Here is a 24,463-nt window from a genome sequence, read left to right on the forward strand (position 1 = left end):
GTCCAGGGGAAAGTCTTTCTAAAATGTGTATATACACACATTTATAGGCTATAAACATTATATTACCACTTTGATGTCGCAATCTTTAAGTTTTTGAAGTTCTAGAGATGAAAAGACAATTTGCTTTGTTTTCCAGAAGAGTCACCTTTAGTGTATTTATTTATTTATTTATTTATTTATTTATTTATTTATTTATTTATTTATTTATTTATTTATTGTTGTTGTTTTTGTTGTTGATGTTACAATTATTATCATTTTATTAGAATTATTAGCATTACACTCTAATGTTTTTCTCCCAAACCGTTTTTCAACCTGGCGCAGTTTAGGCTAAAGTCCCAAATGACACGTCAAACAATCTCCATTATACCCAGTCATCTGACATCAGTAAAAATATGACTTGGCTATTGAAAAGGGTGACGCACTATGACACTGTTCATTGTGAAAATAATTAAAAAATGACATATTTTGATGTTGGCTTTGTTGCAATTTCACTTAAAAAACAACATTTCCGGTGTCAAATAAGACTTAGAAAGTATTGCCAAAGCGTTTGATCTAAATTTCATTTTTGGGTCTGTTCTTCATACTGCATGGCCAGGCCCGTAGCCAGCGATTTCAAAAGGCGGGATCTTTTTTTTTTTCTGAAAAAGTGAGCCTTTAACCATGAGACCTTTGTGTACCTAAATAAAATTACACCCAGAGGGGAACTTTTCCCTGCAAAAAAAGAGGGAGGGGGTCTTTCGAACCCCCTTAACCCTACCACCTGGCTACGGGACCGTGGCCATCGCACAGAAGGCACCAGGCATTGCAACGTGCATGACTCACAACAAATTTTGTTTTGCTGGAAAATTCATTCCCAATCATTTACCGGAATACATGTCAAACCAGAAACACAATTAATACACTGATCTGACACGAAATGACCAGCCCAAGACATAAGCTGACAGGATATAAGGTTTTCCCGTCGATCCGCTATCATAAACGAGATCGGATTACTTCAGATCAACCCACATGTAGAATTAAGGGGTTTGGAATCAACTGGAAGCGACCTCTGCAGTCCTTAGTTTCAGAACTGGACGGTGGCCAGCTTCTTTGTTTTCAAAGTACCATACTTGACCCTTCGAATGAAACCATGGTCGCATCCAGAAGTGGACTAACTAGTCTGAGGGTCAAATATGGCCGACTCAATTGGATACTTCCCGACGGGGAATCTATTCAGTGTCTATTAGCAGATAATATTTCAAGCTTTATAGTGGGTCGCCATATTTTTGACCCTCGGACTAGTAAGTCCACTGTTCTGAAAGCGGCCCGTGACAGCCGAGAACCCTTGAAGAATGGGACTTAATTACGGTGTGCTTTCTGATATGCATGTGCAGTTTGAGGCATCTATATAATGCTCTCCTCTATCCACATTACGCTAAAAGAATTACCAGTGACAAGTAATGAAATGAGGACGCCAACAATACAGATTTTAGCGCGCTTGTATGTATCCGAAATTGAGTTAAAGATATCGATGTGCTGTTAAAGCTGTGGTCATTTGCCATATTAGGTTTTGGCCATTTGCCGGGATCTCTTTCTTTAACATCTCTCTTATTTGGCCAAGGCGTCGTTATTTAATCTCAACTCTCGTTCTAGTAAAACTAGAGAAACTGAATTACTTGCGATTATCATGATGAATCCCAGACCCAAAGTTGCCAAAAAGACGCTCTGGCAAATAACTTCTTGAATCATCCACTGAATGAGTGCAATACCAGGGTTTATTCTTGATCATTTAGCCCTCTCTCTCTCTCTCTCTCCTCATTGAAACGCCATTTACCTTTGGCGCAAGATATAAACTGCTGCCATAGTGCATGGTAATTTAATTAAAATGGACAAACGCCGACAGCATGCCAGTAGAACTTCAGGCCCGTAGCCAGGGGGGTTCAGGGGGTTCGAAAGAACCCCCCTTTTTGCTGGAAAAAGGTCCACTCTGGGTAAAATTTGACCTAGGTACATGGGGATTATATGGTAAAAGGTCCACTTTTTCAGAAAAAGAACCCCCCCCCCCCTTTCAAATTGCTGGCTACGGGCCTGAACTTGTTAACATATGCTGTAAGAAAACACAAACTCAACGAGTATGACGTCGTGGATTGACGTAACGCACGAGAAAACTTTCTTGTACTTGGCTCCTTTTTGAGGTCAGGCGTAAATTCAATAATTAACAGCTTAATTGATTTAGGATTGTTTTTCTCATTAGAAATGCATGTATGATCCAGAAATTGCGGAGGTTACCGTAAAATAAATACTGCTCAGTAAGGCAAAAATGTTGGTGGGCGTGTACTAAAGAGGCGGCAATATTGTGGTTCAAGTACTGTCTCTTTTGTTTACTTTAGTTGCATTAGCCACCTACTAGCATGGACCCTACAGGGCGGGGGTAGAGGTAGGGGTAGGGTAAATGTTCCCCCTGGCGACTCAGTGGTTGCACGGGGCATCGTGAGTATAGTAACTGGACACGGCTGGTTGGGAAAAAAAGCTCAAGTGACCAGCAATGAAATGCAGTCCGATGGACAATAGTGACTTGGAATTCGGAGAAATATTTCAAGGTGCTGCCGAAGACTATTTAATTTACCATCACAGATGGTCGTTCACGTGTGTGTGTGTGTGTGTGTGTGTGTGTGTGTGTGCGTGCGTGCGTGCGTGCGTGAGTGCGTGCGTGCGTGTCTGTGCGTGCGGGTGTGACCGTAGCATGTATTCAATTAAAATTTTCCAACATTTACAAGGGTAAAATGAGCTACTTTTTCTTCCTTCCTATTATATGATCATAAAACCGATCGTGATAAATAGTTATTTCGGTACATGTACAATGACGGTTAAAACACAGATAATCTGACAGACAGACCGCATATTAATTAACAGACAGATATACAGACGGACAGCCAGGCAAAGAAAAACAGACAGATTGACAAACAGACAGGCGGATGGAAGAACCTAAAAACAGCGGAATGACGGCTAGGGTAAAAGATAAGCAAACAGGCAAACAGAGAGAGAGGGAAAGTGAGACAGAGAGCACAGATAGCGATAGACGTCTATGTAAAATGACCAGATAACAATTAAAGACAGATCAAACAGCGGAAAAGAGAGACGGACAGAAAATCAGATACACAAGCAAAGAGAACACACTATTAGTAAACTACGATTACCCAAGCATCAAGTTGTGTAAGTCTCATTTCCCCTGCCGTCACAACCACAAATGTGTTAGGTGAGGCTGCGCATTCCGCGATTCACGAGGAATTTGATGCCATAAATCTCAAAAAGCAATCAGTGTTTTATATCTTGCTAATCTCAGTTTGAAATGAGATGCCACAGACCAAAATGTTAATTTAAGTGGAACTGTTATTTGTATTTCAATGAAAAAGACATTCCCAAACCCCTAGGTCATAGAACTATCTCACTTTCTTTTCTCTCCCTTGGTTTCCGCATTCTTATTTTCTTCGTACTCAGAAGCCAATGCCCTGATGAGTTATTCACATATAGGAGTGATCATCAATATATTAACGTCCATAACGCTAATGTCACCCTTTATGTGTCGTTTACGGCTTACTCGTTATTTTGTTCCAAAATATATTTATATTTTTGCTTATTCTTTCCGCCACATATATAGTTCACCGGTCTCTGTTTCCTTTAAGAAAATGACTCAAAAACTTGCAACTTTGAAGTAGACAACGGGTTTTTGGGTGGAGATTCGTTGAACTGTTTTGGGTTAGTGTACTTTAATGGTAGTTTAGCTAAATAACTGAATCAAGGATTTTTTTTTTTTTTTTTTTTTTTTTTTTGATGATTTCTTTAGGTCTGACGCTCACTGAGTGTCGAGGGGTCCCAACGGAGTTCGGTCGATCTACGTAGAACAATAATTTCATTGGAAATGAGCCATTAAACACCATTTAATCCTTAAAATCCAAATAGTTTGGACTACAACAAAAGATACGGACACGGAATACAGGATATTTGGTACGAGTTACGATTAAGATTCGTAGAAAAAAATCATCCTACATCCTTTTCACGGTCTGCGGGAGTGTGAAATTGACAAAGATGATGCGTGAAATAAACGGTCAGTCATTGTTTAACACTGGGGACAATTTCACAGCACATTCACCGTATTGTTTGTAGGATAGGCGCTGGCGGATCCAGAGGTTTGTTCTCTCAGATGGAACACAAGGAAAATAGTTTTGTTTTGATTCACTCGGCAGATATTGATTGATAGTCGAGGACAGTTAAACTGTAGGCTACTGTAATATGTAGCCCGTAGGAGTAAGAAATTGCTCGTTTTCCCTTGCCATGTGTGTGTGTGTGTGTGTATGTGTGTGTGTGTGTTTCTATCGGGTAGTTAAGAGAATGCCAGGTTGAATAAGGGGTACCGGACATCTGAAGTTAAGAATGGGGGTTGGGGGGGTTGGAGGGAGCGCTGACCACTGTAAACCACCGCCCCCCCCCCCCCCCACACACACACACACACCATTCAAATAAGCCATTGATATATATATATATATACACCCTATCTAAAACGGCCATCTAAAACACGCCGTGACATGACTCGAGTTTCTCAAATGACCTCAAGGCTAACAATGCTATAAATGGTGTGTATGACGCGTGAATTGACTCTTAGTGCACCATCATCCCAGACAAATTACCCCGCTCAGGTACCGCCTAACTGTTTACTGTTGGTAAATGTGAATGGAATGCGCCGCTTGCTCATTTCAAAATAAGCACACGGTTGTAGGTATTATAAATACAATGGTGACTGTGTCTAATGTCGATATGAACGAAAATTATTTTCAAAATTGTCGTCTTTATTCCAACCTTCTTTCTGAATTAAAAAATTAAACCCATTCAGTTGCTCTCAGCAAAAATATCTCTCTCTTCATCCCTCTCTCTCTCTCTCTCTCTCTCTCTCTCTCTCTCTCTCTCTCTCTCTCTCTTAGTCAAAGTTAGCCTCCAAAGAATATGACATACAAATAGCAAAAATATAGTTCAGTCACTTCCATCTTCGCATACTGGTGCCTCCAAGAATCCAAATGGCGTTAAATTGCTTGTGATAACTTCTTTGACTAGAAACAATTCAAACCATACAGAAGGAAAAGGAAATTGTAGTTTAATTGTTCTGCTACGTTGCCTCCATGCTTGATTAAGCAGAAAAAATATTTTACTTTTTTCTCTTTTGTGTGGTATAATTAGTACGCATGTGCAAATTGACAAAAGATGGCGGAAACTTTCAAGGAACTATCCATCTTCCTCACAACCTGCTTTCGACAGAGAAAGGATATGGGTGGTTTTCCAAGTGACATCCTCTTGTACAAAGCGTCCCGATAATTTCTCAAGTTTGATTCAGCAATAAACCTCCAGCGTTTCCTAAACAAAAACGCATTGTCCGCCGTTTCAAAGCAGATTTCATAAATGAGCTTCGATTAAACAAATTGTTGTAACGATTGGGATTCGAACGCGGAAAACAGCAGTATTTTTCCATAATCTAGATCTGACTAAGACTGAGTCACAAACTGCCTTTTGATATTCACCGCGGACAGAAAATAAAAATCTACATTACTGGGCGCAATATCTATGTAAACGCTATTATTAACTAAGGGCGAGAGAAATAAAGTCTACATACTGACCAACTTTTGCGTGGACAACTTACCACATCCATGACTAAAATGCATAAAATTACTCCTTACAAGAGCTAAATTATTAGCTTAAGCTGACCGTAATACCAGTAAAAGTAGTGAGGAGTGAATTATGGTTCTAGACAATGTACATTTAAACGATAAACCAAGAGGTAATGTTCTTTATTGACAGAACTTATCTGTTAAGCGTGTTGTAAAATTAAATGCGTCTCATAATGTTACGATAAAATAGATTTCGGGAACAAGTTTTCCATTTTTAAGGAAAGGCTATGGAAAATTAAGTTGAAACTATATTGTGCATGCTTTACACACACACGCGCGCGCACACACTTGTGCCCGCACACACACAAACATGCAGGTAAACACACGCACTCGTACATGCATTTCCCCATGCGCGCGCACACACACACACACACACACACACACACACACACTTAACACGCACGTGCACGCATATATTCTCTCACACGTTTTACCTACTGATATGCTACGCAAGTTGAGATGGTTGTTTTATATCTCTCTGTGCTTCACCACTCACTATTTTTTACGTATGACAATGGTTTTTAAATTATGCGATGGGTATTCGTAAAAGGAATCTAATAAAAAAAAGATGAACACCCAATTTTATTTTTCACAGCTTCCATTATATAACTTTTTACAACATCTCAGAATCTCGCGATTTTACATAATTTACATGTAAAAACCGTGTATCTTTCGTTAAGTGTAAAAATCAGAAGGTACATAAATACATGCTTATCTAGAAAAACCAAAAAGTATGAAATTTAAAATGCGGAGACTTTAACACGAAGGCATGTGGTCTTTTAGATGAGGCTTGTTCTGAATATAAGTATTTATGTGCCATTAATATAGAAATAATTCAAAAATGCAAGCACCGCAATTAACGCACCAGGAACTGTGATTTAGTTTACCTTCCAAGATGTTAAGAAGACCCTTCATTTCAACTTGATGCGGTTTTTAAGTCATTAATGTACTTTATTATTCTAAAGTGTCGAGAAAGGAGCGAGTCAGTTGATATTAATGGCACTTAATGAAAAAGTATTAAAACCGTGCCTTAGACACAGTTAGTCAAACAATAAATTATTCAGTCCTAAATGTGAATTTAACGGCCATACGTCTTTGTGTTATTTCTATTAAATATCACAAAAAAGTTTTCAAAGTTTGAATTATTTCATCATATTATTTTATGTTGGTCAATATTTCAAGAAAGACGGGGCAGTAATTTGCATTATTTTCTAATTGAAAACGGTTGGAATTTACTATCATTGCATGCCGGTGGCCTACTCTGTACCGAAGCAAATGTACACTCACAGGTGAACGCTTACAGGTATATGTATTTGGGGACACACATTCAGTTCAGCAGACGCCCTTGAGTTACGCTGCAGACGACACGCGTTCAAAACAGACGACAATCGATTTGAGCAAAAACATAGACAGTTGACGATTTTATTTGAATGGAATTCTAAATGTCTATACTTGCTGTCGTTAATCCATTCAAATTATGGACATCACTGCATAATTTTGAATGATTTTCGAGCAAACGTGACACCGCCATTTTGTTGGGGTTAAGAAAGCCATGTCGACTCTTTGGGGCATGAAGCAGACACTGGGAGACAAGCAAGGAACAACACTACAACAATGGCTGACAATCATCTGCCTTTCTCTTCTAGGACTTTCAGGGATTGCACTAGCTCAAGGTAATGTAGCAGACATTTTTATTCTTAGACTACTTTCACTACAAGTTAGTCAATTAGCATACCATTCACGTTGTCTAGGATCCACCCTTCTTGCGTAATGTTTCTTCTTTGAAATTGACACAGATATTTCATCATAGATGTAAATAAAAGCGGAGGAGATATAATTTTACAAAAAAAACTTAATAACGAATAACATTAAAAGCACCGTCTGCCATACATGTATGGTAGCCCCCCTCTCCTATTATGTGCGATAGGTTTATATCTAACCCCGTGAAGCATGCAGTCACATTAACAAGTACATATGCCACTTAATTGTACTAAATGGGCAAATAGACCCTTTCTAAGGTCTGACAAGTTCATAGTTATTATAACATATCTACATGTACCACATAAACATCTTGGAAGAGACTTAGAATACTAAATTGCAAAGAGACAGTAATAATCTTAGCCATTAGCTTATACATGTATACACGTACATGTTTGAAAATGAGGAAAGAATAAAGATCCTGTCAATTAACTGAGTAGGCAGTAAAATTGACTAACAAAGATGATATTTCACTTCTACGTGCCTATATTTGTCGACAATAACCCCCCTTTCCATCTTACAAGCGAAAGGAGACAGACGTCTAATCTACGTAGTGCTATACAAACATATTCTGATCCTTCCAATATAATTATCATGCTGATATTAAAGGGATAATAACTCTTCGTTTCGGCCAAAAAATGAACTTTCCTGGAGTAAACAACACTTTTTCCATACATTTTCCAGTGGTTAATGAATCCATTTTTACATTCAAAGTTAGTCCCTGTTTTTTTTTTTTTTTTTTTTTCTAAAAAGTTTGGTTTTTTGTTAAAATCTCTAGTACTGGAAGTGATGATTGTTTTGTTGTTCTTGTTGTTGTTGTTGTTGTTGTTTTCGATGGTGGTGGTGGTGTTATTGTTGTTGTTGTTGTAACTGTAGTAATAAGGTAGCTTTGCTAGTAGTAGAAATGTACGGCAGTATTTGTATAACCTCCTTGATAAATTATTTCAATTATAAGGACTACAATGGATTTACTTAAGGTTCCAAGAGACTCCCATATCCGGTCTTAAAGCAAACGTTCAATTTCAATATCTTTTAACTTAATTAAGAACTTCGTAAAACCTTCTCCTTGGCAACTTAAACCGCTGCTGTATGCTTGGTAGACGCCTTATGATCGCAGTGAAATCTAACTAGTGGCAGTTGGCAAAGAAGTCTTAACACGGACAGGCACCAAAGAAATAGGCATACGATATATATAAATTAATTATGTCATTTAAAATGGAAAGCTATTAGATTAGAAAATGTCTAGAATAATAATGCATTGATGGTACATGTATGTTAAATTATGCTCATTTCGATGTTACAGATAGCCGATTGTTACCTTTAAATGAACTACTTTCTTATCATAATTGCATCGCAAAAAAACTCCTGACATGGACAACGCCTTATTATACACCGCTGTCAGCCGCAGTAGGGGATAATGTACGACGAAATTTTTTTCATTCCTTTAACAACAAGGCGCATTAATCTCTAGGTTTTGATGACTTTTGAAAAAAAAAACTGGCTACTTAGGTGATGGCAACAACTCATTACCAACAAAATTCCTTCTAGGGCATTCAAATAAAGGGAAATATCGCAGATTTATAGGTTTTGAAAACGATGCTGTCAGCGGCGCTGCGTTTTTAACTCAAACTCATCTATGTTAAATTCCTAGACTTAATTTTTTTTTAATATTTTAGGTATTTCAACGATTTTTCATCTCCGCTATCGCCATATCTAAAGATTTTAAGAACGGCGATGTCAACAGCATTTGGTTTTATTCGTCATCTTGATTTGCATTTAAATTATTTTAATTTCAGGTAAAACTGTTTTTTTTTTCCTTATCAGTATAATAAAAGCCACGGCAATCATACCCGTAAATTTTGACAGATACAATTTCACTGACATTTCACTTATCAAATTCGTAATTCCCTTTCTTAAGTTATTCCAATATTACAGATTGTACTGTGTTTTAATCATCACGATAAGCAAACCTGTATCCATAAAAATCACTGACTATCTCTTAATTCCCGTTCTTCGGTCATTTGAATGTTGCAGGTTATACTACATTCTAGAATTTCAATTTCTAAAGTTTAAATTTTAGCATACATGAATTTGTAGATGCTCTAGGAAATCGATAACGTTCTAATTAAAAACGCTGCATTTTCTTTCGTACCTATCACAATTCCAGTTCTCTAAATATTTCCATATTTATTTCCAAACATTTCCAAAAGTCATGCTGTGCGAAGACAACGGGGACTACATCGCCGACTTCTACGACCATTGTATCTACTACCGCTGTGTCGTTAACCCCGCCGATAAACTCTTCTTCATCTATAAAATGCCCTGTCCGCCTGGGACCCGAGTGCGCTCGGAATTTCTAAAACTGGGGACGTTACACGACGAGGCCCCGTGTGCGATGAGGAGAAAACGATCGACGAGGCGCAGGCCCGACCCATGCGAGCGCCACGGTGAGTGTGATGTTTTAACATTGTTTTGTAATCTTATGCGCTGAAACTTTTAAATTTCTACACTTACTTGAGCTGTACTTGACAAAGTTTTCGCTTACTACTGTTATCTTCTCTGTTTTACAAACACGAATATAAGCCTGGAAGAGTCATTCTTAATAGACGTGACAAATACGGAAAAATATAGTTATGTGTGCATGAATTGATAAGAGTCTCTGAGGCCAATTTGATATTTTTAATACAACAGAATCATATAGTTGCAAGTTGAAAATGTCATTTTATAGACATTATTTGCTGTCAATTTTTTTTTTAAGATACAAAAGAATCACATAGTTGTAAGCTGGAAGTGTCATTTTATTAGCATTCGTACGTTGAGAAGTACTCAAAGTACGAATTAAAATTACTGACGGTTTACTATAAATCTGTGAAGATAATCATGTATGTTTTTTTTTGTTATTTTTTTTTCAAAGCTTGGTCTGCCTGGATGAACATGGACCAGGGAGATGAAGTCGGCGGCGAGGACAATGAATTATATGACAGGCTTGAAACTAAACCGGTAAGTAAAAGGAATGTTTGAAATAATCTGTGTGAGAGAGAGAGAGAGGGAAGAAAGATTGAGGGGCAAGAGAGAAGAGAAAGAGATACATAGGACGAGAGAGAGAGAGAAACAGAGTGCGAGAGAGAGAGAGAGAGAGAAAGAGAGAAAAGAGAGAGAAACATAGAACGAGAGAGAGAGAGGGGAGGATTGTGCACCAGTAATGATCATCACTGGTCAGTCTTCTTTACATTTTTCTCCATCCTTTCTATTTCGATCTTCTCCGTTTTCAGCTCTCATTTTATACTTTTTTTATCCTCTTCCCTCCCCCAGAGTCCCTGCGCGCCAAACAAACCTCCAATCGCCGCCGAGTGTCGCAGACGAGTGGACTACATGGACTCCACGGAGACCGGTCAGTACTTCGCCATCCCCTGCAGCTCCCAGGGGCTACTCTGCATAGATGACCACAACCTGCTGACCATTAATAAGACATGCGACGACTACGAGGTCCGTTTCTACTGTCCATTGGTCTGGCCCGAAGGACAGGAACTCTTAAGACAGAATGACCTGGTCGGACAAGAGCCATCCGTGCTGACCGGAAATGGCCCTGATGTTGACCCCAACGCCGACGGTGCCACTGCCGGGGTCGCTCAGGGCGAAAAAATAAGGACGAAATTAACTGGTGGTGGCCAGCAAGAAGCTGGTTGAAACATTAACAGCAATATAGAGGATTTGAAAACGCCAAGCGTCAGACGAACAGGGCATTTCGTGTAAGACAATTTGGTCATTAGGGACCATTTCCAGACCTTATTGTACTAACTGTGGATCGATCTATCTCCAAAGGGGATTTTCGTTAAATTGCAATTAACTTAAATGTCCTTCACACCTTCTGAAGCTGCTAGGGGGTAAACTCCTTGGAGATGGATAAATCCTGTTAGATCGATCTAGGTATGGGAACCCAGTCTTATATTTATTTTGCATTACATATATCGTTTACATATTTAGTTAGGACTCTATGGAAGTCGTAGTAACATTTTTAAAATTTTCATGAACTGGTAAATGTATAATAACTCTTGAATAATGGGACCAATATAGACGCGTAGGAATCCCATTTTTTAGATGAGTTGATAACCATACATAAAAATAAACATTTTTTTAGTTTGACGCAATATCTTAAATAATAATTAAGTATACCGGGTACATCTGACTTAAAGAATTTAACGGAATAATTAGCCACCTGTTTACAAGGCATAGGACTGACGTGGGTGAAAAAGAGGGTTTAAGCCCCACTGACCACCCACCCCTTCCCCCACCCTCCGTAATACAAATGTAGGGAATCCTAGTATCTGAAATGATTCACCTCCCTGCATCTGCTGCACAGGTATTATATTGCTTCTGTTGCGAATGACGCGCGCACAATTTCTTCCCTAGACCAACTACCGCAATTGCGATAGTACATAGCGTTTAGCCTGTCACAAAAATGAACGTTAAGCAGGTATATACACAGTAGAGTTTTTTCCACGACCACTTACGTGTTCGGTGTGTAGAAAGCAAGGTTTTACTTATATTAAATGGTGCACTATGGTTTGCAAAGTATACTCATATGATAACACTCCGCTAACCATGCACAGAAAACAGTTAGTGATTCTTAAAACTATCGATAATTGCTGTAACACAAGCATTCCTCGGTTAATTAGAATATTGAGAAGAAATCTAAAAAAAGGTTAGCTTGACTTGATAGTAGATGTCAGTGATGCCATAAGATGGCCATAAATAAATGCAGGCGCGAAGGAAAGTAAATTAAATAAACGTCGGTGGGTGAGGGGAGGATTCTCTTGCTGCCTGCACAGAGCTTGACTCAGTTAAAAGAGTAGAGGATTTGTAATATTCAAGGTCTGAATGAAGAAATCGAAGTTTTTTGATATGAAAATATGGCTGTGCATATACTGTAAAGTGTGAGTGTTAATTGGGACAGGACAATGTAACGCCGAAAGGTGGCGCCTAGGACGCTCATTGTAGCTTGCATAGCTAAGCATACTGTATATTCGCTACCTCTGCCCATTATGGGAATACCACTCGTGTTCTTTTAGCAAAATTATCGACTGTAATTCCTTTTTATTGGAAGTAAACGATGAAGTTATCTCATCCATTTTGTGTTGGCAACATTGTGAATCGCTGTGATATCTTTCGTCGACGAATTTCTTTAATGATTATCTTTTATTTTCAAGAACGCGTTTCGCGTGTCGTGCAGCCCATTCGCTATTTAATCATCGCTGTGGTTTTAATTTAACGAGGAAAGGGAATAACGAGGAGAGTTACAAAGAAAATGAGGAAAACGACAATTACGTCGCTGAGACGGTCTAGCTACACTGTAGTAAATAAAAATAAACGATAGTTCTGACATTCGCTGCAAGTTTTTTTCTGTTATTGGAAACTATTTGATTTTGTCAATAATGGTGGCGCACTTTTATGAAGTCACTGATGCATCCAAAATTTTGCTACGGAGGGGGGAGCACAAAAAATAGCTTAAAAGATTGCCCCGATCGGAATACATAAAGCAATGGATGGTAATGGGGACAGATTTATAATGATATGTAGAGCACAGTGGTGACAAAAATACATGATTTTGTCTCATTTCACTTGCTTTATTGTTTTACCTTTTTTTTTTTTGGGGGGGGGGGGGGTGAATGGGATATCTCCGAAGTTAAGGGTGGACTACGCACCTGCTGTGCTTTCCCTTGTGTCCGATCCGAAATTGGAAGTAGAAAAAAAAGTTTCAAAACAATCTAAAACTATTGCTGCAAATTTATTATTTTTGACGTAGGAAATCAGTGATTTTTACTTGTATCCATAGATTGACAACAATACCAATATACAGTTGCCGATTCATACATACAATTCTAGAGCAATAGGGCGGAAAGACAAATGAATGTAACATGGTACAGAACAGAATAAACTACCTTTCTGAAATCAAAGCGAGGTGATTTTTGAGAGGCCCTTGCTAATCAGCTTTTCTCGTGTTACACCTTTATTGATAAAAATGCCAGATCAACACAAGTTTTAATGGCCGAGTTTTTTTTTTCATTGAACTCAACACCGTGACCCGAAGTCCGGGTAATTTCTCTCTTTAAAAGAGGACCCCGTACCATCATATAGCAATTACCATTCTTTGCATTTTTCCTCGATCCTGAAGTTTAATCGATTTTGGAGTTCACATTTAATCTCATAATGACTCGAGTTCTTTCATCATCCCACATACTCTTGTCATTTTGACCCAGTGTTTATGATATTGAATATCTTTCTTTTCTTCTTCCTTTTGAAGTGAGTCAACAATGAACAAAATCGACTTATAATAGTTAAAACGTTTCAAATTCATGAAACTGTTTCCATAATCAGCCCTAAATGATCTTCAACTTTTATTTTCCCTTGTCTTGCTTTTCAGTCATGTGCACCTAATGCTAAGAGCAAATATTTTCATGTATAAATTCCGGACGCAACCTAAACCTATATAGGAATACACAAGATTTGTTAAACTGGACACATATCTTACTGATTTTTACAAAGAAGTCTTCAAGGTACAAAAGAAGCCATTCCAGGTGTTACGATCGGTTACCTGGCAACAACCAGAAACGCATGCGCGATACGCGCCTGGAGTGCGTTAGTGTGGGAACTTCAAATATACCTCTAAGTGATCCGCACCAAGCTCTCTTATATTACGTGTTGTTACCGTAATGAGCCAGAAATCAAATTTAGCAGGTGAAACTGGGAATAATAACTAATGTCAGGTGCAAGAATTGCAGGTATTCTTTGTGTTTTATCCTCAGATTTTCAGGGAAACGCCTGGCGAATTAGCAGTAACTTACGTTTAAACAAATAGGGACGGATAAAAGGCACTCATTATAAGGGAAATTTTTCAGCGGTAAATTATCCGAAACCTGACATTTTTATAATTCAATTTGATCCCTGTGACCTAGGAGGAAGGATGAAAAGGCGGACAAAGACTCTGGAGAGTCAGGTGGGGGGGAGTGCACGGCATAAACACCGCGTCGTTTTATCGCAACGATATGACTAAAGATACAATTCATCCCAAGTTCCATGAATTGAGATAAATCGGAGTTTGGGACGCTATTATGTTTTCTTGATGTCTTGATGAATATGTATCCTTTCTTTAAACGCCTGTAACTAACCAAATCAAGGAGTTATCTGCCTGAAACAGGTGTCCCGCAGAGCCTATCAAAGAAGATCCAAGAGGGGTTTGAGACGATCAAATTGCGTAGTAAAGCCGCGTGAAAAGAGAGCCCCTGCTTTTCCATCCACTGCTAATGTCTATGAATTTGTTAGTTTTTCATATAAGCGATGTTTAATTGGCGTTCGCTGTCGTCGGGATGACGGATTAGGGCGTGTTTTACTCGGCAGAAATGAGTTGAGAAAACCGACGCCGCCGCGCGCGTTGTGTTTCCCCACACGTGCGGTTAACAAATGGAGTCTGCAATCAGAGGCTTGGTCAGAGGGACAAAGACTTACCTGATTATCCATTTAATTACGCAATTAGTTTATATTCACTTGAAATGAAGTTTGTAAATGTTACGTGAACTTCAGTTTTCCGTCTTCAGTCCTTCTCTTCTCTCTACTAAGGGACACATTGTGCAGGCTTACCGGCTCATCTAACACAATCACACGTGTTTAGCGTTTGGCTTTTAAAGTGCTCTCTCTGTAGGTGGACTGAGGGAGTATCTCTCTCTCTCTCTCTCTCTCTCTCTCTCTCTCCGTGAGTGTGTGTGTGTGTGCATTATGCAAGTGTGTGCGAGTGAGTTGTGTGCGTTGTGTGTGTTGTGTATGTGCCTTCTTAATTTGAGTCAAAGTGAAGAGATTCGTGACATTATATCGAATTATGTAAGTAAAAATTGACCAAAACAGAAATGGCCCTCTAAGCTGCAATTATTAATTATTCAAAGATGTAGTATAAATGCTTTTAACTGTTCAACTCACGCATGCACATGTACTCGTGCATAAAAGAGCAATTGTAAAATACTCTTACTAGTTCTCTCTCTCTCTCTCTCTCTCTCTCTCTCTCATTTAATTCTTCCAAAGTATAAGGATAAGCATTGATCGGCAATGTAGATTAGATATTAACCAGGCATTTTAACGGTTTCAATCTGAAACCTCCGATGCCCCTTTTTTCATAACAGGCCAATAATTTAACCAAAGTATTGTACTGTGTGCAGTCTGTTTTCTATGTTTGAACATGTGTGTGCATGTAGTTTTAAATATCATTAAAATAAGAAACTTGTCAGAAATGAGAATATTGACAACCTTGGTGTTCGTAACAACATTTCCCGTGCAGTCCAGGCTAATTTTTTCTTTAATAAGATATAAAATTAAATTAAATTAAATGACAGGAAAGGAATAAAATAAAATAAAATAAGATAGATTAAAAAATAAATTAAAATAGAATAAATAAAAAGAAATGAAATTTAAAAAATGAAATAAAAGTGAACTTATTATTTGTGTCTTTTCGACATCAACATCAGATTGCCGACAGCCGAGTTCCACGAATATTGTGAAAATGAATCACGCATTGCTTTGATTGATCGTCGGTCAATCTGAACACAATGTGAACGCAGTCTCCATGATGGATTAAGATCGCCTGCATCACGTATTTAGGTGTCGTCTGCTAAACATCTTGGCTTTGTGGTCATGACATGGTCTTTTTAAAAAATGGAGGTCCATCTGCCCTGTGTCCGTTATTGGTTATTGTTTAAGTGCGCTTCGAGCTACTTAATCGAGTTGGATCTTAACGTATTGATTACAATATGTGCGTTTTTAAGGAAAGAGGATGGTGTATTATTGCCGGCGCTAGAATAATTATTTATTTTTCACTTCTGTCACTTGGTTGACTCCGGCCATTAACTTGACCTCGCTGCACGCGAAAACGGACTTACGAAGACGAGTTACTTTTGCTGCAGTGGAGTTAAGTTACAGGGTCGGCTGCGTGTAACTTCAGAAAAGAATTAATGGAGAGGTTTTGTAGTCTGTATGGACGTAAAAAAAGCGGACAGCGACAAGGTGAAGTCATTTAAGGTGTACTTGACCCTTAAATCTCTCTCTCTCTCTCTCTCTCTCTCTCTCTCTTGTCATGAACAAATCATTAAATCATTCTTTTTCTCTCGATGCGAGAACGTTATGTTAGTTGACAAACGTTTGCTGGCTGTGCTGTATAATAGTTCATTTTTTTAATCTACGCCCCAAAATTTCATCAACTTATGTATGTATATGTATCGTTTTATTGTTTTATTTTAGGAGGTTCCTAACAGAGATTCGCTATGGTGGGTGTAAGTGGCATAGTACACGAAACACTCTCCCCTTCAAACTTACTGCGATGTCTTATTGCTCCTTTTTTCCTCGAAAAGTTTACTCTCCACGACGTCTTCATTCGGTCAGTCCCTTCACTTCTTTATTCCTCCTCTTTAGTTAATTAATAAATTAAAATAATAAATAGATTAAATAAATAAATAAATAAATAAATTATATGTCGATTAACTCATCTGGTGCGACAATCAGTTTTTTTTTTAATTAATTAATTAAATAACTCAGCGTCGCACCCGGCGAGTTCACCAACATCTAAGTCACGATCTCAAAATACCATTTCCTCCTCGTTTTTTCACAAACTTTCCTCTCTCTTTCCGCCGTCCGCCTTTCGTGCATAGCGGCAGCTGAATTGCAGGCAAAAAAAAATCGCTTCGTCTCCAGAAACATCGGGCAAATATCACGCAGCGTGCCTCTAACCGACCACCGTTTTTAAACGCCGTTCTAATAGACCAACTACCGCTGCTTCTCATATGCTTGGTAATAGTTGAACTAATTAATCTGTTAATTACTGCTCATTATATCTCTCGAACCGTGACTCTATTGACTCTGCCAGAGTGTTTTGCGCAGGTGGTCATATTGCTGCTGTCTCTCATTAAGTTTTCATTAATCGTAGCCAAGAAAAGAGACGTTGTTAGGCTATTAATCGCGCGGAAGAAAAAAAAAAGGTCATGAATTTATCATTGTTGCGGTACAACTGAATCATTGGAGACGAGCTTAATCAAAGGGTATTGTTATGGAGTGGACAGTTTGAATAGGAAGCCGCTATCAGAAGTATGTAGTTGAACTTTTTTTCTAACGCAATACATTATGCTGTTTGTATTACTAATACTAACGTTAAATAAAGTAGGTATTATATTTATTGAATATCATAATGTATCTCTTCAAATAAAAGTAATACTTTAAGTCTCAATTTTGTAATTGATGATATTGCTTTGTTCAGTCACTACGAAATATATTCATTAATGCTATAATAGAGTTGTATTTAAAGATTTCCATTCTAGTATTTAATCAACGTAATCAAATAGAATGTACAATAAAAAATAAAATACAATAAAGTGAAATAAGAAATAACAATAAAATGCAAATAGCAATGATTTTAATTGTTTTATTTTCATATTACCCCAGAGGTCTCTTCTTCTTTAGGGATATATCAATGATGTATCATTTAAATATGTCACAATTAAACATGAAACAGGTCTTTACTTTGACTATTTTGAATGGATAATAGATCTATCTTTTTTTTTCTTTTCATCCCCGTCTGTTCTCTCTTGCAGAGTTATGAGAGCGACATTCCTGGATGAATTGACTAAATCTGCAACATTTAAATGTTCACGTAAGGCAGCGTTATCATTTTATTTATAGCCCATAGATGGTCGGGGTATAGCGACTGTCATATGAATGGTGGCTCATCCCCCCTCCCCCCCCCCCCCCCCACACACACACACAAACAAACGCGCGCGCTCTCTATTTCACCTCGTTCTCTTTCTTTCTCTCTTTTCTTCTCTCTCTCTCTCTCTCTCTCTCTCTCTCTCTCTCTCTCTGAAGATTGTGCTTGGCCTGAGATTCCAGCTAACACCTGACCACTACTCCCCGTCTCCCCTAACACAGTGTGGTCATCCCTCGGTCAAGGACATCAGTGGACGGTGTGTTTACAATGTTATGCGATTGGAAATATTAGTGAACAACACTAAGAAGAAGATAAAGGTAAGAAGATCTAACTCTCTGCCCTTCAAAGAGTCTGGAAATTTAAGTTATTAAAACAACTCTTAACTAAGAAGAAGAAGGTAAAAGTAGGATGATCTAACCCTCTGTCCCTCAAAGAGTCTGGTCATAGTATAGGCCAGCCTCTAACCCTTGCTCACAATTGAAATGCCCCCCATTTTGTCCAATGTTGCCTGAGTCCCTCTCGTTTCTCTCCCATTTTGAGATATACAAAACTGTGCAGAAATGGCCACGAATTAACTCGACATGTGAGTTCCGATTAAATAAATGAATAAACGAAATAGATCAATGTACAGCACTATGATACCAAGCAGCCGAAGGGTAGTCTCGTCTCAACTCCCATAAAGAATAATAGCTCTCTCATTTCTTTTTAAAACTATTTTACGGCAATCATAATAACCCAAGTCCACTACAATTCTGTCTCAGTCACATCGCCGCTGCGAAATTATACATCATGTTTACGTCACCATGGCAACAACACGTCTGACAGATTTAAATAATCCGCGTCGGGCCAGTGAAAACTGAAAGATGATGCTTTAGCACACACGTGGAATCTTGAGTGTTGTCTGATATCGTGAACATCGTGCTCGCTGCATGTAGAAACAGATTAAAGGGGGGAGTTCACAGATACTTCCAATCGTTCTTTCACAAAGGATTTTTTTATGTATAAATATGATGTGATTAACCACTAATACTTGGGGCTTATGCTTGTCTCTGCGGTTGTTGAATGTTCTTATTATTTCGTCTTTTTCTTTTTTCTTTCCTTCATTTTATCTATCCATCTGTTCCTTATACCTTTGATCTCTTTCATTCATCACCCTTCCTTCCTAATTTCCTTTCTCTCTCCTTTTCGCCCATCCATCCATCCGTATTTCCTTCCCTTCTTCTTTTCATTTATTCATCCATCATTCCGTCCCCCCATTACTTATTTCCCCCATTCCCCATTCTACTTTCTTTCCTTCCTTTTACCCCTCTATCCTTTCTTATGAACAAATTTGTTCCTATATTCCTTCCTTCCTTCCTTCCTTCCTTCCATTCTTTCTTCCTTTCTTCCCTCCTTCCTCAGTGTCTAAATAACCACCTATACAACTAACTGATATTTAATTCTTATTTCCTCCATTTCCCATCCTTCTATCTTTCCTTCCTTGCATCCACCCCTCCATCCTTCCTTGTAAGCAAATTTCTTCCTTTCTTCCTTCCTTCCTTCCTTCCTTCCTGTCTAAATAACCATCTATATAACTAATTGATATTTAATTCTTCATATCGCATCTTAATCCGGGAAAATCTAGTCGTATCTCGCACCTGCTCGAGACGTGGACAACCGCGCTTGAAAATACAGACTTGGGGCCATAAACGTCGCTCACTGTGCCCTGACTCTGCCCTTCATCGATTTAAGCATTTAAATTCCCATCCTTTAGTGTGGGTGTAAAAATAAGTCCCCTCAACGTGTATTATCGAGCTTGATCGATTTGTCTGCGCTTTAAATGGTTCCGTGAAACGCAAATATGTTGTCTGCTTTGAATCGTACTCTGACTCTTTTCTCCACTGCGAAACACATACAGTATACATGAAGTAGAGGCCAATATTGGACACAGAAATTCGCTGACTGCACAAAAAAAGGAAAAATTCTGCAGCTAGTCTAGCGAGTGTATGTTACTCGTACAACAAAAATCAAACAAATCGGCCTTTCTGTCCTTCGATGCTTTTATTGTTATTTTCCTACTTAGCATCGTGTTGGCTAGTTCTTCGACATGATACTCTTGAAAGCTACATTTTGAAGGTTAGCTGAAAAGTGCAGCCATCCCCCTGAATAAATAATGAATATTTTATGTTAGATACACTTCTGTGTTCTAAACACCATACAGCAATATTAATTTAATTATTAAAGTGCTATAAAGTACAGAGAAATTAAATAGGGGCCTGTTATAATTTACTGTATATTACTGAAATGTTTAAAAGGAGCATATTAAGTTATTTTGTGCATAATTTCCGAGCCACATCCATGATTGTTATTATGACTTTTCACTGAGGTTATTCCAAGTCAAACTGCCCAAGGGAACGACATACGGTACTAAGAAAACAGAAAAATCGACAAACATTCCAAAATGATTTATTCAGACATCATAAAAGCCTATTTGAGTATCCTGTATTATATATAAAGAAGGTCAGTTGAGAAGGCCAGTTTTCTTCTTCAGTTTTCAATGTTTCTAGTATACAAATGCACCGTGCGTTTTAACGCTGGAGGATACACACCCTTTGTAGCCTATACGGAAAGGCAGACAAAAATTCGATAAATGTTAAAAGGTGTCTAGTTAAAATTTACATAGTTCATTATGTGCATTTTACCTACAGAAAGAGTAATTAAGAGTATTATTTGAACTTCGTTCTTTTTCGGGCGGTTTTTGTGGGGCTTATTTCTTCTGGATTGACCCGGTTTTAATAGTGCGTTAGTAAAACAAACCGGAATTGTTTGACCTGAGGTTCCAGAAATCGACGCAATGAATTGTGTCGCTTATGCACGTCTACTGAAATTGAAAAGTAAATATTAGTATTGTAGCCACAAAAAGTTGCGACGTGACATTAACTTCCATTTAAAGAGTAGTATTCGGATGTAATAGCACATGGTTCATACAGTTTTATCGATGTAAAAACGTATGTAAATGAACAAACAAATAAATAAATAAATTGGTACGATTAGAGCTTACAATCTTTAAGAGATATTTGAAAAGCATCATCTTCCTAAAATTGAATATATTTTCGTCTCTGTGGTATTACATGTATGTCACATTGCATTTGTTTACAATATAACAACATTTTTTTTTTTTAATATTACAACCTTTTTATATCATATTATATTTTGAATAACAATCTTTCACATCCTTTTAAGCTAATTTGCTTAACAAAGGGAAGCCTCATTTTAATGATTACGAAAGCATTTTGATTATAGTAATTGTTTAAGGAAAATATACTCGAAGCAAAGACAGCAGCTTGGGCTTGTGTCTAGGTCGTTATTGACACATTTAAATTCTATTTAAAAGCAACCACATTTTGTATAATGAATAACTGTAATTGAGTAGTATTTACACATGTATTATCTACTCCCATCTATTAGCATATTGTGACAAGGCTATCTCGCGTAATAAAGTACCCATTCATAAGTAATGCATCATAACATGTAGGTTTTATGTTCCCTTTCCTTCTATTTTATAATTTTTTATTTCGAACTTTCACTACATGATCAATTACCAATTATTACAAAAAGCTCCCCTGTCTGTTTTCTGCGACTTCAGAATCATGCTTTCCCTTTGGCACATTTCTCTCTATTTTATCGCATGTTATCCGTTTTCGTTAACAAAAACTTTACGATGCTAAATGATTTATCAGCATCGGGTTTGTTGTTTGTGATGTTTTTGATAATGGAGTGAGTAAGGTAATGCAATTGCATATCTATATCACCAGCTAGAGAAACAATGTCCTCAACTGTATCATTTCGGTATGATAACAGATCAATTCTGTTCTTGAATTACGTTTTCCGGCGTCATATTTTAGCGAATGTTTTATCACCATTGGAGTAAGTTTTCCAGTTTAAATAAACAGCGGCGAGTCCGTTGTTTCTGTAATATATAGAGATTTTTAAGGATTTTTGTGTCTTTAATTTTATGAATCAATTATTGTTTCTTTTTTATGAGGTTTTTCTCAAGGTCTTTCATCGTCTTCCAAAGCTTAGCCTCTATTGTCTCTCATTCGCTTACAGTAACCAAAAATAATATACTATTATTATTATTATTATTATTATTATTATTATTATTATTATTATTATTATTATTATTATTATACTGGGGCTATTTATTTGACCTTGTCTTCTTCTTTGCAATTGGTCTTTATCTTCATCTTTGGTTACAGGATTGGCCCCGATTTTTGCTTCGATAAAAGACGAAACTTTTATAATACCGTAAGTAACGCCACATCTTGAAATTACAAATAAATTCAACAGGACTTTGCGTCACCGAGATAGGAATCAATGGACATTATACGTGATTTCCAAATAAATTTATCGTCTTTGATGCAAGGTTGGTAGCTCATATTCTGAATTAGAAAAAAAAATTAGGAAATTTTGAAATGCGCAAATAAAACTAGGGCTATAAATCATAGTTAAACATCGTGATTTAATATTAACTTCGAGGCGTATCATTTTCTTCTAAATACTGCACTTACTCTAAAAGATTTAATCAATGAATACATTATCGCTCGCGATCACATTAAATTGTGTAACGCAATCCGTTCGGGAGGCTATCAGTTCTGATCAACAAAAAACGCCTTCATCCTCTCTTTAGTCGACTACATCATCGTTAAATTTGCCATTTGGCCGCTTTGATTGCTCTTAGACCAAAGACCGTTTGTCCTCCCGCCCTTGTCATTAATACAAACGTCGCTTAATCAATTCCTCGGCGTCTCCATTTACAAGTGGCACACCCAAGGGACGCTGAAGGACGTCATTGTCAAGTCACCGTCACCTGGACTAAGCGCCTGTCAGGGAAACAATCGCCCCCTTCAGGGCCCGATGACACCACGCTCTTTCTACTGCCCGGCTACCGGGGCGTCCCTGCGGACATCTTCTCTATGGACCCCGTGACGCGGCGCCCGATTAACGGTCGCCGCGGTATCGTGTTTAACTCGAGACCGTCAATTTAAAAGTAGTTAGCGTATAATAGAAGTATTTGCTTTCTCCTCACTGTTGGGTGGTTGCGGAGCGAGGTTTATTGCTCTGAACGTCCCAGTCGTTTCCGTACTCGATATTAAACGATTATAAAAGACTGGGTGATTTATGAAGGCTATGGTGACGAACACACATGAATTGAGAAAGAGATAGAGTGTGAGTGACCGGCTGAAATCTTTATATTGTACACAGCCCTGAGACGAACGTAGAGCGTGGTTTTGAAGAACTTGTTGTTATCATCATCATCATCATTATTATTATTATTATTATTATTATATTAATTTAAAAAGTATTCCAATATTGATTGTGCTTCAACCGCCACCCTTGTGAACTGTTTCACCCATTATCTTTTCCACAGTATAAAATTTGACACGATAAAATTTGCTAGGGTGAATTGTTTTGACCCTATATGCTTGGGGACAATTTGCACTTCTCCAGTGGTGTCTAAAGGGATAACAACTCTTCGCATGAGATCCATTTTTCAAAATAGATACCTTTTAAACAACTCATAGAAATATAATAAATTATATTTTACCACCAAAACAACGGTTATCGCATTTCATCTGGAATCTGTGCTTGTCGACGGACCACGTGACCTCCATAGATGGCTACCCTCTTTAATAATCTCTAAATAGATTATGACAAAAAAACTTTCAAGGAACAAAAAACAGGGACTAACTTTAAATGTCGGAACGGATTCATTTAACATTGGTAAGTATGGGAAAATGTCGCTCATCCTAGGAATTTTTTTTTTTGCCCAAAACGAACAGCGGTTATCTCTTTAACCACAGACGATCTTACCATGCGTTCAAATGTGTTCATGGGGCAATGTGGGTGGCAATAGGCACGTGTCCAGTTCACAGCATGTAGGCAAGTAAGATACAGTTTATTGTATCGTAACAATTTCATAAACATCTTGTGAACTGGTTTAAATAGTGGCCTTTAGGTACAGATAAGTGTAGGCCTACGATATTATTATTATTATTATTATTTTTTATGTATGAGTATGGCTGGTAGCATGTGTCCTTTCTCTGTGTAACATGGGTTTGATTTATTCTGCTGGCTACTTCGATAAAAACATGAGTGCCACTCAGTTCTCCCCCGGTGCGTGTTGCTTTAAGTCAACTACTCCATCGTTTCGAGGACGGTTTCATAAAAGTACTAAAGCCTTAAAGTTGATCTTAATTTTGAGATCGAAGTTTGTGATCTATATTTACTAAGAACA

General features: G+C 37.9%; 1 protein-coding gene across 3 annotated transcripts in view; it reads left to right on the forward strand.

Moving 5' to 3' along the window:
* The window catches only part of LOC106159610 (uncharacterized), a 59,462-nt gene extending 46,460 nt beyond the window's left edge, over positions 1–13,002 (forward strand). The window contains exons 4-7 of one of the 3 annotated variants that reach the window (XM_087013955.1): positions 7,340–7,366; positions 9,662–9,898; positions 10,366–10,451; positions 10,764–13,002. In XM_087013955.1, coding sequence (XP_086870081.1) covers positions 9,664–9,898; positions 10,366–10,451; positions 10,764–11,138 — 696 coding nt within the window. In that variant the 5' untranslated portion in view covers positions 7,340–7,366; positions 9,662–9,663 and the 3' untranslated portion in view covers positions 11,139–13,002. Of the gene's footprint in view, positions 1–6,977; positions 7,367–9,661; positions 9,899–10,365; positions 10,452–10,763 lie in introns of those variants that run through there. The other 2 variants (XM_087013953.1, XM_087013954.1) reach the window with 2 other exon arrangements.
* Positions 13,003–24,463: the final 11,461 nt, after the last annotated feature.

Source organism: Lingula anatina, chromosome 5 (assembly GCF_051362555.1).
Source record: "Lingula anatina isolate TDL-2025a chromosome 5, LinAna3.0, whole genome shotgun sequence".
Taxonomy (NCBI): domain Eukaryota; kingdom Metazoa; phylum Brachiopoda; class Lingulata; order Lingulida; family Lingulidae; genus Lingula; species Lingula anatina.